Below are 12,456 nucleotides of genomic sequence, written 5' to 3' on the forward strand. Positions count from 1 at the left end.
TTAGAGTTTACTTGGCTTGTTCCGGCTCCTTAGCGGGGGTCGGTGAGCAGAGGGAGGCTTTGGGTTTAGGCTCTCTTCAGTGGCCATCGGAGAAGGAGGTCGAGAATGAGTAGAAAGGGAAGGTGCAGCGCTGTGCGTGGAAGAGAGGAGATGGAGAGGTTGAGCGGCTGTGTGTTTAGGTTTAAGTTTAGTCTAGATTTAGATTAAAGTTAGGATATATATTATAGATTTAGGGTTAATTAACTTTTAGCCACCGAATCCTTAGGGTGAAAATGTCGTTTAATCCCTCTAGTTTTTGTGTTTATTTTTATTTTGGTCCCCAAACTGAATGTTTTCATGTTTCTAATTTTGTCTCTTTATTTTATCCGCATTTAATTTTAGTCTTAAGTGTTGTTGTATTTAATCTTTGCCGTTTCAGACATTGAACTGTTAATTTTCTTTATGTTTCGTTTTTGTCCCTATGTTGTAGTTTTTATGTTTTTTTAATTCTGTTCCTATAGCTTTCGTGCATTTCATTTCGGTCCCCAGTCTTATGTTTTTTAAATTTTGCTATTTTTGACTTTTGACTTTCATTGTTTTGCATGTCATGTTTGAGTCACTAAATCACATTTTCTAAGTTTATAATTTTTTCTTCATGTTTGTAAGTGTTTCTTTCTTGGTCACCTGTTTATGTTTTTTTTAATTTTATTTTATTGTTTATGCATTTGGCACGTAATTTTGGTTAATTGGCATTTTCGTCTTTAAATCTAATCTGTTGTGTTTTTAATTTGATCTTTGCATTTCATGCGCATTTAATTTTGGTCATAAATGTTGGTTATTTCGTTTTTTGTGGTCTAGACATTAGGGCTCCAAGTTTTTACATGTTACGTTTTAGTTCATGTTTAAGTTTCTTATGTGTGCATGCATATGTGATTAGTTAGGATCCGTTTATGATGTATGCTTATCCTTGGTTTGAACGATGATGATATGTGTGCATATGCTATTACGTGGTTCATAAGCATGGATTTAGATGTAACATATATTTTTTTAATTAATTTTGTTTTTGCATGACATTATTTTGTATAATATGCATGATAGCTTCATTTGCATAACTCGACCATATTCATAATTGGATTAAGGGTAATATATTTTTAATTTAAAATTATTGAAGTGGGCAGTCATAACTGATTTGAGGTCCGCTTTTAATGATTTTAAAATAAAAGTGTATCCCGAAAGTGAAACAAAAAAATTGATTTGTCACCTAAAATTTGGGAATGAGAGAAAAAGAAATGTTCGTTTATTTAAATATATCGAGAAAAGGTTGTTATATCTTTAAGATCTGGTCTCGATATTTGTAAATAATCGAACATCCTTTATCTTTCTAAAATGACTTGGTAATTTTAATTTAATTTGTTTGAGTGTTTTTGAATGTTTTAAATTTACATTTTTACTTTATGGGATCAAGAATCAAAATAAACTCGAATTTGTAACGTTAATTAATCGACTAGGTACCGATTTAGGGCGTGGTGGGGGTGCTAATCCTTCCCTACACGTAACTGACTCCCGAACTCGGATTTTGGTAACGCAGACCTCAATTTGTTGTTTTAATTAAAATTAATTTTTATTTAAAATGACATCATTTTTTGGGTGCCCAATCACACCCTAATCAAAGATTGGTGGCGACTCTTTGAATTGTATTTTTTCGATCGTAAAGGAAATCTAAAAATTTTCGAAACGAGAGGTCTCTTAAATCGCATTTGTTTTTAAATTAAAAAGAAATAATTAAGAATTGATGTGGTTTTTTAAAATCTCCTTTTTTTCACCTTTAAGAAAAAAATCGTTTCGACAGCTGTCCCACCCCAACAACACACATATTGCTTTGTGAAGACCTAAGTGCTCTGCTCTCAGCCCCACCTTGTGAGACATGAAAGCATGGGTCACCAGGCGTTGAGTGTCCATGAATTCCTTCGAATAGCTGTAAAAGGTAAGATGTAAGAATAAAAGAAAGCTGTAAAAGGTAAGATGTAAGAATAAAAGAAAGAGAGACGAAGAATCATCATTCATCAATGGTAATAAGTTTTAAAAACGAGAAAATGATTCGACTGGGCCATTAGAAAAAAGAAAACAATCAGTATCCAACAAGATCAGAGAAAATGAAATCAAATCAAGAACATTAAAGTAACATCCAATACCCATCCATTATATCTCAAACCATTTTTTCTGCAGTCACTAGAGGAAATGATGTTCCGAAACCTAAACTCACCTTTTACATGGGTCAAAAAGTGACCTACCTTCAAATACGTTACATTTTTAACCCAGGTTCAACAATAAGCTGAGGGGTATATTTGGACCTATCAAATCTAACCCAACCATACAACAGAAAGAAATTAACCCGAATCAGGAACCTGATTTGACCGTAAAAATCAACAACCAACAAAGCCGAACTCGAAAAAGACCCAAATAATTAACCTGAAATCATATAAACTTACCAAATTGCCTCAAGTATGAGTGAGAAAGTTAGAGAGATAGAGAGCGAGAGAGATCGTTTGGAAGTACTTCCTCAGACAAAGCTAGATCGGAGCCTGGAGGAGTATCTTGGGTTGCTTTTGTGGATAATCTTAGTAGGAATGTAACCAGAAGTGCATTATGGGAGCGTTTTAGTCGACTGAGCAAAGTGACTAAGGTGTTCATTCCGTCAGTTAATAAGAGATTTAATTATAAGTATTGTACGTTCGCGTTCGTGCATTTTGCAAGCAGAGAAGATCTGCTGTATGCTATGGATAAGATGAACAACACTTTATTGGACGGGAGGAAGATTTCGGTGTCAATCGCGAAGTATCAGAGAAAGAGCTTTCAGAGGAATTCGGAACATAATAGTGTGGTGGGGGTCAAGGTGGCTGGAATAGAGGAGCAAAATGGAAGAAGTGCAAAAACTCAATTTAATGATTGTAGGAAAGGAGCAGTATCCATGGTTGAGGATGGAGGGACAAGGAAGCAGATGAGCAGGTTTTATGATGGCAGGTCATACAAGGATACGGTTGAGGGAGTGAAACTAAAGGAGACTCAGAAAGCGAGTAGGAATGAAGAGAAGAGGGGAGAGATGAAGCCCTTGCAAATATTCGTTCCTATAGAGGATAGGACATGGCTGAGATCGTCATTAATAGGCATTTGCAAGCCAATCTTTGAAATTGATTTCGTGCAGAGGGCTCTAAGAACGGAAGGGATCAATGTCAAGGTGATTCGTTGGGGTTATGCGAAAGGCTCTAGCTTAGTAGTTTTCCAAACAATCGAAGAGAAAGTTGCAACGATGGAAGGAAAGTGGGAGACTTTATCCTTCTGGTTTGAAAGGTTGGAGCCTGTTCTGGACGATAATGGTATGCCACTACCATATTGTGAAGTTTCTTTGATGGGGGTTCCTTTAAATTGTTGGTCAGATCCATTTTTTACAATGCTAGCTTCGAAATGGGGCAAGTTGGTGAAGATTAAGGAACAAACAGTTAATCGAGTGGATTGCAGGGTGGCGCATATGCTGTTGAGGGTGGAAAGCCTGTTTGATATCCCACCGCATGTTATAGTTAATACTTTAGGGAGAGAGTTATGTATTAAGTTAAAGGTGGAAGGTACCGATGATTTTTTTCTGGTTTTAGATGATGCAGAGGATGGGGTCGGAACAGTGGATCACGGAAAGGACAGCTCGTCGAACCGGAATCATGAGACGGAGGTAGATAGTCAGTACGAGCAAATGGGTATTCAGGTGGGGTCTGATCCTCAGAATAGTGGAGAAGAGTTGGGTAGGGATGTCTCGAATGTGGATGGCATGTGCGGAATTGGGAGTGGGATAGAGAGAATACCTTTTAATAATATCGAGGATAATATGTGCTCAGAAAGGACAGAATCAAGTGGAGTTCCAGGTCAACAAATTGTGTCGGAAGCATGTTTGGATGGAAGAGAAAGGAATTTAAACATGGGGGATCTCACCTTGGGACTTGGTAAGGCTGACCAAGCTATTGGGTTATCAGTAAATTTGGATTTGGTAGAAGCTATTGGGACACCAGTTGTATGTGAGGATAATTTAATACAAAGTGGGAAACACGTGGATATGGAAAAGGAGGATTCAAACTTCTCGACTGAGAATGCATTTTTGGTAAGCAATGGAGGTACGCAATTGAATGAGGAGATGGTTAAAGGTCAGGAAGATGATCTGATTCAGAGGACGTTTGTTGGACAGAGTAGTGGGGATAGAAACCATATTTCCAATGAATTAAATAAAGGAAAACAGCAGTTGGGGGTTATAGATGATGCACAAAGGGTTTCAGTTGTGAGTCGAGGGGGGATCAGTTCGTTGCTACCTATGGTTGATAATTACAAAACATTGGGAAATATGGGGATTAGTTTTAAAAATTCGGTCTAGTTTCTCTCTCGCCCTAAAGGAATTGATAATCATAGGAAATTAAGAATTGTTTCAAACAAGTCGGGAAATGATTGCTCGGAGGGTGAAATCTTAGTTAACTTTCACGAAAGGGTGTATGCAAGGGTGAATAGGGGTTTGGTCAGGGAACATATGGATCTGGACACAGCTAATTCAGGGTATTCTCAATTGGAAGAAAGTGCTAGAAATGAAGCCGAGACTACCAGGGAGGTGTGCGATATGTTGGGGATTTCATTTAAAGGGGGACAACATGTTTTGGAAGAAGAAATTATGAAGATGGAGTTGAAAGGGCCTGCCTTTTGAGGGATTTTAAGATTTATTGATATGAATAATCTTAATATTATTTCTTGGAACATAAGGGGTTTAGGGAGGAAAGAAAAAAAAAGAGCAGTAGCTCGACTTGTAAATAGGAACAAACCGGTTTTCTTATTTCTGCAGGAGACGAAACTGAATCGAAGCTCTAATGGGCTGTGTAGAAGATTAGGAGGTAAGTTGCTTCAAGGTGAGAGTTTTTATCCGGCTGATGGGTCAGCAGGAGGTTTGATGTGTTTATGGAATGAAGCTTTGTTTCAAGTTACAAATGAAGAAAAAAACAACAGATTCATTGCAATTTTAGGGAAATTCAAGGGGAATTTGTTTGAATGTGTGTTAATTAATGTGTATGGCCCGTCTGTTGAGGAAGAAAAGGAGTTCTTTCGGGAGTTGTTGAATTTCGTTTCAAATGTAAACCTCCCAGTTTGCTTAGGAGGAGATCTGAATGCCTATCTTAATCCATCAGAAAAGGAAGGCTTTTCGAAAAATTGGCATGCCTTAGATTTGCTTAGATCCTTTGTTCAACAAACAAACCTCATTGATCTCCCATTAGCAGGAGGTACATACACTTGGTGCAACAATAGAGAGCAGGCTACATGGGTAAGATTGGACCGTTTTCTGGTTTGTAGCAATTTTCTACAGGGGTTTCCTAAGGTGATTCAAAGAATGCTGCCCAAATCTCTCTCTGATCACAATCCAATTGTGCTGGAAGAAGATAGGCAGAACTGGGGCCCCAAAGCTTTTAGATTTTTTAACTATCTATTGAAGGAAGAAGGTTTTGACAATTTGATTGAGATTTCCTTACCTGATTTGGAGAAGAAGAGGGGAGGTAGGGGAATCTTCAACATTCTAAAAGATACAAAAAAGAGGATAAGAAATTGGTCCAACAATAATCACATGGGGATCTCAGAGGCTATTTCAGATATTGAGTACAAAGTTAATGATTTGGAATTGAAGTCACAAGGTGCTGCCTTTTCTCAGCAAGATAGGGATCAGTTAATGTTTCTCAGAAGTGAGTTATGGAGGCTGCACAGAATAGAGGAAAGCATTTGGTGTCAGAAGTCTAGAGTGAGGTGGGTAAAAGAGGGTGATAGGAACACGAGGTTTTTCCACTTAAGTGCATTGAAAAGAAACAGAACTAATGCTATCAACTTCTTGAAGGTGGAGGGTGCGGAATTGACAGATATAGTTCAAATAAGGTCACATGTTTCGAATTACTTCAAAGAGCGTATAATACGATTTCTACGCTGGAAGTGGGGGAAGTTAATCTGATTTTTGCAAAGCTATCGGAGGAGCAAAGAGATGGTCTTGAGCAGAGGTTCTTAGAACAGGAAGTTTGGGCTGCAATTTCTTCCTCAGCTAGTGACAAAGCTCCTGGACCTGATGGCTTTTCTATGGGTTTTTTCAAGAAATATTGGCCTTTGTTTAAGGAGCAGATCATGAAATTTGTCAGTGACTTTTACAATGGCAGACAATGGGATCACGGAGTTAATCACGCATTCATCTCCCTTATACCTAAGAAGCATAATCCTGAAAGTTTGGAATACTACAGACCTATTAGCCTTGTGGGCAGTCTATACAAGATTATTTCTAAAGTTCTATCCAAAAGGCTGGTTTCTTGCATAGATGACCTCGTAAGCCCTTTTCAGTTCGCATTTATCCCGGGTAGACAACTGTTAGACTGCGCTTTTATAGCTAATGAAGGTATAGATTATTGGAGGAAGCAAGGGAGGAGGGGGGTAGTTTTTAAAGTGGATTTTCGAAGAGCATACGATTCAGTGGAATGGCCGACTCTTCTTAAATTATTGAAAGTTATGGGTTTCGGGGGAAAATGGATTTCTTGGATTGAATATTGTCTTTCTTCAGCCTCAATTTCAGTTCTCGTGAATGGCTCTCCGACTGACGAGTTTCCAATGCTTAAAGGGTTAAGACAAGGCTGCAGTCTTTCACCTCTTTTATTCAATTTAATTGGCGAACTACTTCATCAAATGTTGACCAAAGCTAATGATTTGGGTCTGTTTCATGGGTTTGACATTGGTAGATCAGTTAACCCTTTCCATTTATCTCACCTACAGTTCGCGGATGATCTAATTCTATTCTGTCAGGATTCACTATATAATATCCAAAACATCAAAAGAGTGCTGAGGATCTTCAGCTTGATGATAGGGCTGCACCTAAACCTTTCTAAGAGTAAGTTGTTTGGTATAAATGTTGAAGATGAGATCTTAAATGTTTGGGCGAATGAAATTGGCTGCTCAACGGGCTGTTTCCCCATGGATTATCTTGGATTACCTATAGGTACAAGAAGGAATTCAGAAGTACTTTGGGAACCTGTTCTACAGAATTTTAACAATAAACTAGCTGGTTGGAAGGCTAATTCTTTGTCAATGTCGGGCAGACTGGTGCTTACAAAATCGGTACTGTCTTCGTTAACGATTTTCTTTTTATCTATGTTTAAAATGCCACTTAAAGTCAGACAGAAAGTTAATTCTTTGATGGCCAATTTTCTTTGGGGGAATAGCTCAAACAGAAATCGTATGCACTGGGTTAGATGGCAGACAGTTTGCTCTCCTTTGGAGGCCGGTGGTTTGGGAGTTTTGAATATGAATATCGCAAATAGGACCATGTTGGGCAAATGGGTGTGGAAATTTGCAAATGAGAAGGATGCTCTTTGGAAAAGGATGATATGTAGCAAAAACAATGCGAGTAACTTATCATTGTCAATTAATAATGTTGTTTCGAATCAAGACTCTTGGATTTGGAAAGGAATCGTGAATAATTTTTTGAAAGATGATGACATAGGAGCTTGTTTGAGATCTCATACTAGGGTTCAATTGGGGAATGGAAAGTCTATTTCGTTTTGGTATGATGTTTGGGCAAATGACTTACCATTGAAGACACAATTTCCTAGAATTTTTGCCACTAATAAAAGGGGCAAGGTGGCTGATTTTGGTAGTTTTGATGCTAATGGGTGGATGTGGGATGTTCAAACAAGAAGGAGCTTAAGTGATTGGGAGTTGGAACAATGGGTCGAGCTTCTGGAAACAATAAACTGTTTTAAGTTATCTGACTCATTGGAGGATTTTCTGTCTTGGTCTGGGAAAGGGGATGGTCTGTTCTAAGTGAAAACTTGCAGGTTGGCTTTATCAAATAGTCAAGATGAGGGTTTTTCTTGGAAAAGGATGGTTTGGACAGGTTTAGCTCCCCCGAGAGTCGAAGCCTTCCTTTGGCAAGTCACTCACAAGAAATTGGCAGTCAGAATGGAGTTAAAGAATAGGGGGGTTATTGTGGAAGACGTTCTTTGTCCACTTTGTAAATTGAATGAAGAAACAGTCCAGCATCTTTTTTTATTATGCTCAGTGATTAGGGATCTTTGGAACAGATTTCTAAGGATTTGGAGTATCTCAACAGCCTTGCCTATTGATCCTCTAGTTTTGTTGAGTTCTTGGTCTGATTTAAAAAGAGACTCAACCATTTGGAAATTCATCCCAGCCGTTGTTCTTTGGTCTATTTGGAAAACAAGGAATTCAATTGTGTTCGAGAAGTGTAGCCTTGATATTACCTCTCTCTTTTTCATTATAAGATTTAGGTTGGCTAAATGGTTTCTAGCTAAGTTTCCACATCTCAAAATTCCAGTAGATGTTTTGGTAGGGGACCCCTCGATTGCAGACAAGTTTGATCTTAAGAAGACACAAAGATGTGAGATTAATTGTTGGCTCCCTCCCCCCGACAGATTTTTATAAGTTTAATGTCGATGGGGCTGTCAGGTCGAATGGAAATGCTGGAGGAATTGGAGGTCTTTTGAGAGACTGTAATGGTATAATTTTATCGTCTTTCTCTGTTAATATTGGTCCAGGACCTCCGCCGTTGGCTAAACTGAAGGCTATTAAAAAAGGCCTAGACCTTTTCGTTTCATCAGCTTGGGCTAAAAAAGGAAGACTGATCATGGAAAGTGACTGCAAATCTGCAGTAGAATGGATATTGTCACCTATTTCTGTTCCTAATTTTTTCAGTTCCCTGATCTTAGATATTGCTGCCTTAGTTCGAGGGAGGACGGTTATTATTCGATGGATTCCTAGGGGCTGTAATTGGGAAGCAGATAAGTTAGCTAAGGATGGGATAGGTTAATTGTTAGGTCTCTGTTGTAATGTTATGTAATACTCTCTTTTATTTATAAAACTAAGGCACTCTTTTCCTCCTTCCGCTAGATACTTCTGTCAAGAGGTAACCAAGAAGGAGGTTTTTAATGAGGCTTATTATTCCTATAAAAAAAAAAGAAATCATCTAAACTTGAGCATCAAATCTGAATGACAAAACTGAAAATGAACCAACCTGAAAATCCAGAGCATCAAAACCCAAACTTGAGCATCATACCCTAAAACAGGCCTAAATCAGAAATAACCCGAACTCAAAAGATGAAAATTTTCCTAATATGTAGAGGACTGTCGCATTAGCAAATGAAGACTGAAAACAACCTAGTATATCTGTAATCAAGCAAAGCATCATGTTTTACTCGAACCAATTATATTATTTGCATTTGCAAATGGATTTACTGACAAAAAAAAAGACTTCAAATAAAAAAATTCAACAAACACATACTTAAATGGAGTGGGTGAGGGAGAGACAGATTTTATCAGAACCAAGATGGATAATTAATATCAATATTTAGCAAGCTACAAGACATTGCTGTTTAAAACAATGAAAAACAAAATAACAGACACTTTTTACAAAGTTATTTACAGAACATAGGTGATGTCTAACATAATACAGACCACTCAGATTTATCTCTTTGTTTTGCCCATTGAAACTGCCATTTAGACCTGCTCCACCATGGACCTCTATTAAAAGCTAGTAGCAGCATAATTGACTGGCAGAGACTCACTATAATCCTATCTGCCACAGACAAATGAATTACCACTCAATTGGTCACTCAAATTGCCTATTAAATCCTTATCTAATAGGTCTTACATTTGGATTACCGAAATCCCTCTAGCAGACACAAGGGTACTAACCTTGCTCCTTAACAACATCCAAGGATTCTGAAAGAGCAAGAACTACGTGATCAAACCAAACATTTTAGGAAAAGAAGCAGCTTTTTCTCACAAATCAGTCATGAGCAAAGAACACAACAAGTTCTATCCAATATCCACAATGATGCCGAGAAATCTCCATATTAGCACACTTAAAAGTTCTCCAGTTGAAATAACAAAATCAACCAACTTTCGCAGTTAGCTCACTTATAGGCTACACAGAATGTCATCTAAACCAGGAAACTTCAAACCTCACTGAATGAAGCTTAAATTGATAAAACTGGATGCCTAGATCCCATCAACAGCAAGCCATCCCTTTCAGCATTCTTTGGCCACAAATGCTGAAACCCAGTTAGTGCACAAAAGCATTTACCATATCTAAGGTTGGATAGGATCAACATATTGATATGCTCGGCATTCACCAGCTGGTACCCTATAAATTATTACATTATATTAAACCTACAAATTGCTAATATAGACCATCATTTCTCGGGCTACTAGTCTATTTCTTCTCAGAAGCAAACAAATCTATATTAAACCCTTAAATAAAGTTGTTATGACCAGCCATCATAGTACGTCTACTTACCATGTAATGAACAAACTGTATGGCCAGAAGAAAAAAACTTATTATAATTGGTTAAATAACTAAAAAATAGTTATGATTTGCTAGCTTCCAAAATATTCAAATGGCCATAAAAACATCTTAGGAAGACCAAATGACAGAACCTTTAGGGCTAAAATTGTAATTCAAGAAAAGAATTAAATGAAAATATGTCCCTCTTCATAATGCATGTCATAGAAAAGAAAAACAGACCTTCTACCACAAACAATGCAGAACAAACTACCAGCATGTCCTTGCTCCTTGTATCTTTTACGAACAGACTGGTTCAAGTTTAATCTTCTAGTGTACTTTAAGAATGCTTCATGTACCAAATGCTTAAATTCTTCTGAATCCTCAGACAGCTCAGCCTCTGCATAATTCACTAAATCTTCAGTCGTGTCACCATCATTTGCATTTATATCCTCATCATAATCTTCATTTCTCTTCCAAACTTTGTTTTGTTTATGAAGGTTACTTCTTTTTTCATTGTGATATGAAGTATGCCAGCTAAGAGAACCAGGTTCAGGTTTTCCCTTAATATATTTACCAATATTTTTGTAAAATCTAATTGGAACTCTTTGTGAATGTGCCATAGTATCTTCGGATGTATACCAGTCATCCAATTCAGAATCTCCATGAAGTTCTGGCCCATCATATGTCCTTCCAGGCTTTCTATATTCATTGTGGCCATACTGTTTTGTCCTAGATGTATGTAAACCAATTATATCTTCATCAATCTGCTCATCACTGTCATATGAACCTACAAAGTTGCCAGCTGAATGCAATTTTCTGGATACATTAGTTTTAGAACTTGGCCTACCAACATCTTCCACCATAAGGAACTTCCTTTTAAGGATCCTATCTGAGTACCCATCAAGTTCGTTCTCCGTCCTCTTTGTTCTTAGATGAGGTCTACATTGCTCTGTGTCATATTTAGATGCAGAAGAGTTAACAACTCTTTCATTTTGAAACACTGGACCTACTCCTCTGCCAAAACCAGAATCAGATCTCGAATTTGATAATTGACGATTTTGATATGCATTCAAATGTGACAATTCATCGTCTTGAGATAGTCTTCTGCCAAATGCAACATGGGTGTCTTCTGAACACATATATTCCCCATTTCGCATTGGTGCATATGATCTGCACATATCCATGTAGTCTGTTCTCATCTGATTTTGCAAAGTGCGATCATTCCATATAATGCCCTTTCTCGAACTTCCATAAGAATAATCTGTATTATCAATTTTGTCTATAACATGGTGCAAAACATTTCGTTTCGGCATGTCTATATGACCGTAATCAACCAATGCATGTTCATAGCAAACTCGAGACTGAGAAGCCATCATCCTTTTTAAGTCCTCAACTGGATACCCACGATTATTACTTCCTGCCACCCTAGGTTTTCTCTATAGGTAATCCTCATACTCAGCTCTGCTTGGACTCTTTGGCCATTCCTGATATAATGTCATATTCCTTCTAGTAGCTTCAGAATCTCTCACAGGCTCTGTAAGTGGCCTTTGCTCGTATTTATTATATCTCATGGGTTCAGCGAACTTCTGGCTGTTCCTATCATATTCTTCAGAACCGTGTAAGGGTGCACCTTCCTGATATGAACTCAGAAACTCAATCCTAGGGAGACCAGAAGATGTGCCTGCAAATTCCTTAAGTTGTGGGGTGCATATGAAATCCTTGGATTGAGATTCTTCCACCATACTATATGCAACATCCTGAGAGTCAAACATGGGTTTATCTTCTTTGTAAGAATCCTTAACTGTCACCTTCTTTGAAGGTATAGTTTCTCGATCAAAATCTTGCGAGGAAAATGGCAATTACTCACTAGTTTCTACAAATTTTAAGCTTGGACCTAGATCATGAGGCAACCGACGTGGGACCTCTTACATCGGTTTCTTCCACTGGCAACAATTTCTGGTCCATCATTACATGCCCATCAATACTCAAAACTTTGATTTCCATATAGTCCTTCTCTTTGGTCAACCTAGATGTACCATGATCATACCTATGCACACCCCTTGCACTGGAGTTTGTACGATCATCAAAACCAACAGGCTCAACAAAATCATATTTTCTATTGACAACTCTCT

At 37.8% G+C, this 12,456-nt stretch overlaps 1 protein-coding gene across 1 annotated transcript; it reads right to left on the minus strand.

The window, feature by feature from the left end:
* On the minus strand, window positions 1-12,174 carry LOC120175718. Its single transcript, XM_039182287.1, has 4 exons — window positions 11,762-12,174; window positions 10,565-11,716; window positions 1,827-1,954; window positions 1-167 (listed from the first exon to the last, which is right to left on the minus strand). The coding sequence occupies exons 1-4, from the start codon at window positions 12,094-12,096 to the stop codon at window positions 1-3; spliced, it is 1,782 nt and encodes a 593-aa protein (XP_039038218.1). The 5' UTR covers window positions 12,097-12,174.
* Window positions 12,175-12,456: the final 282 nt, after the last annotated feature.

The sequence above is a fragment of the Hibiscus syriacus genome, unplaced genomic scaffold (assembly GCF_006381635.1).
Source record: "Hibiscus syriacus cultivar Baekdansim isolate YM2019G1 unplaced genomic scaffold, ASM638163v2 tig00112215_pilon, whole genome shotgun sequence".
Lineage (NCBI taxonomy): Eukaryota > Viridiplantae > Streptophyta > Magnoliopsida > Malvales > Malvaceae > Hibiscus > Hibiscus syriacus.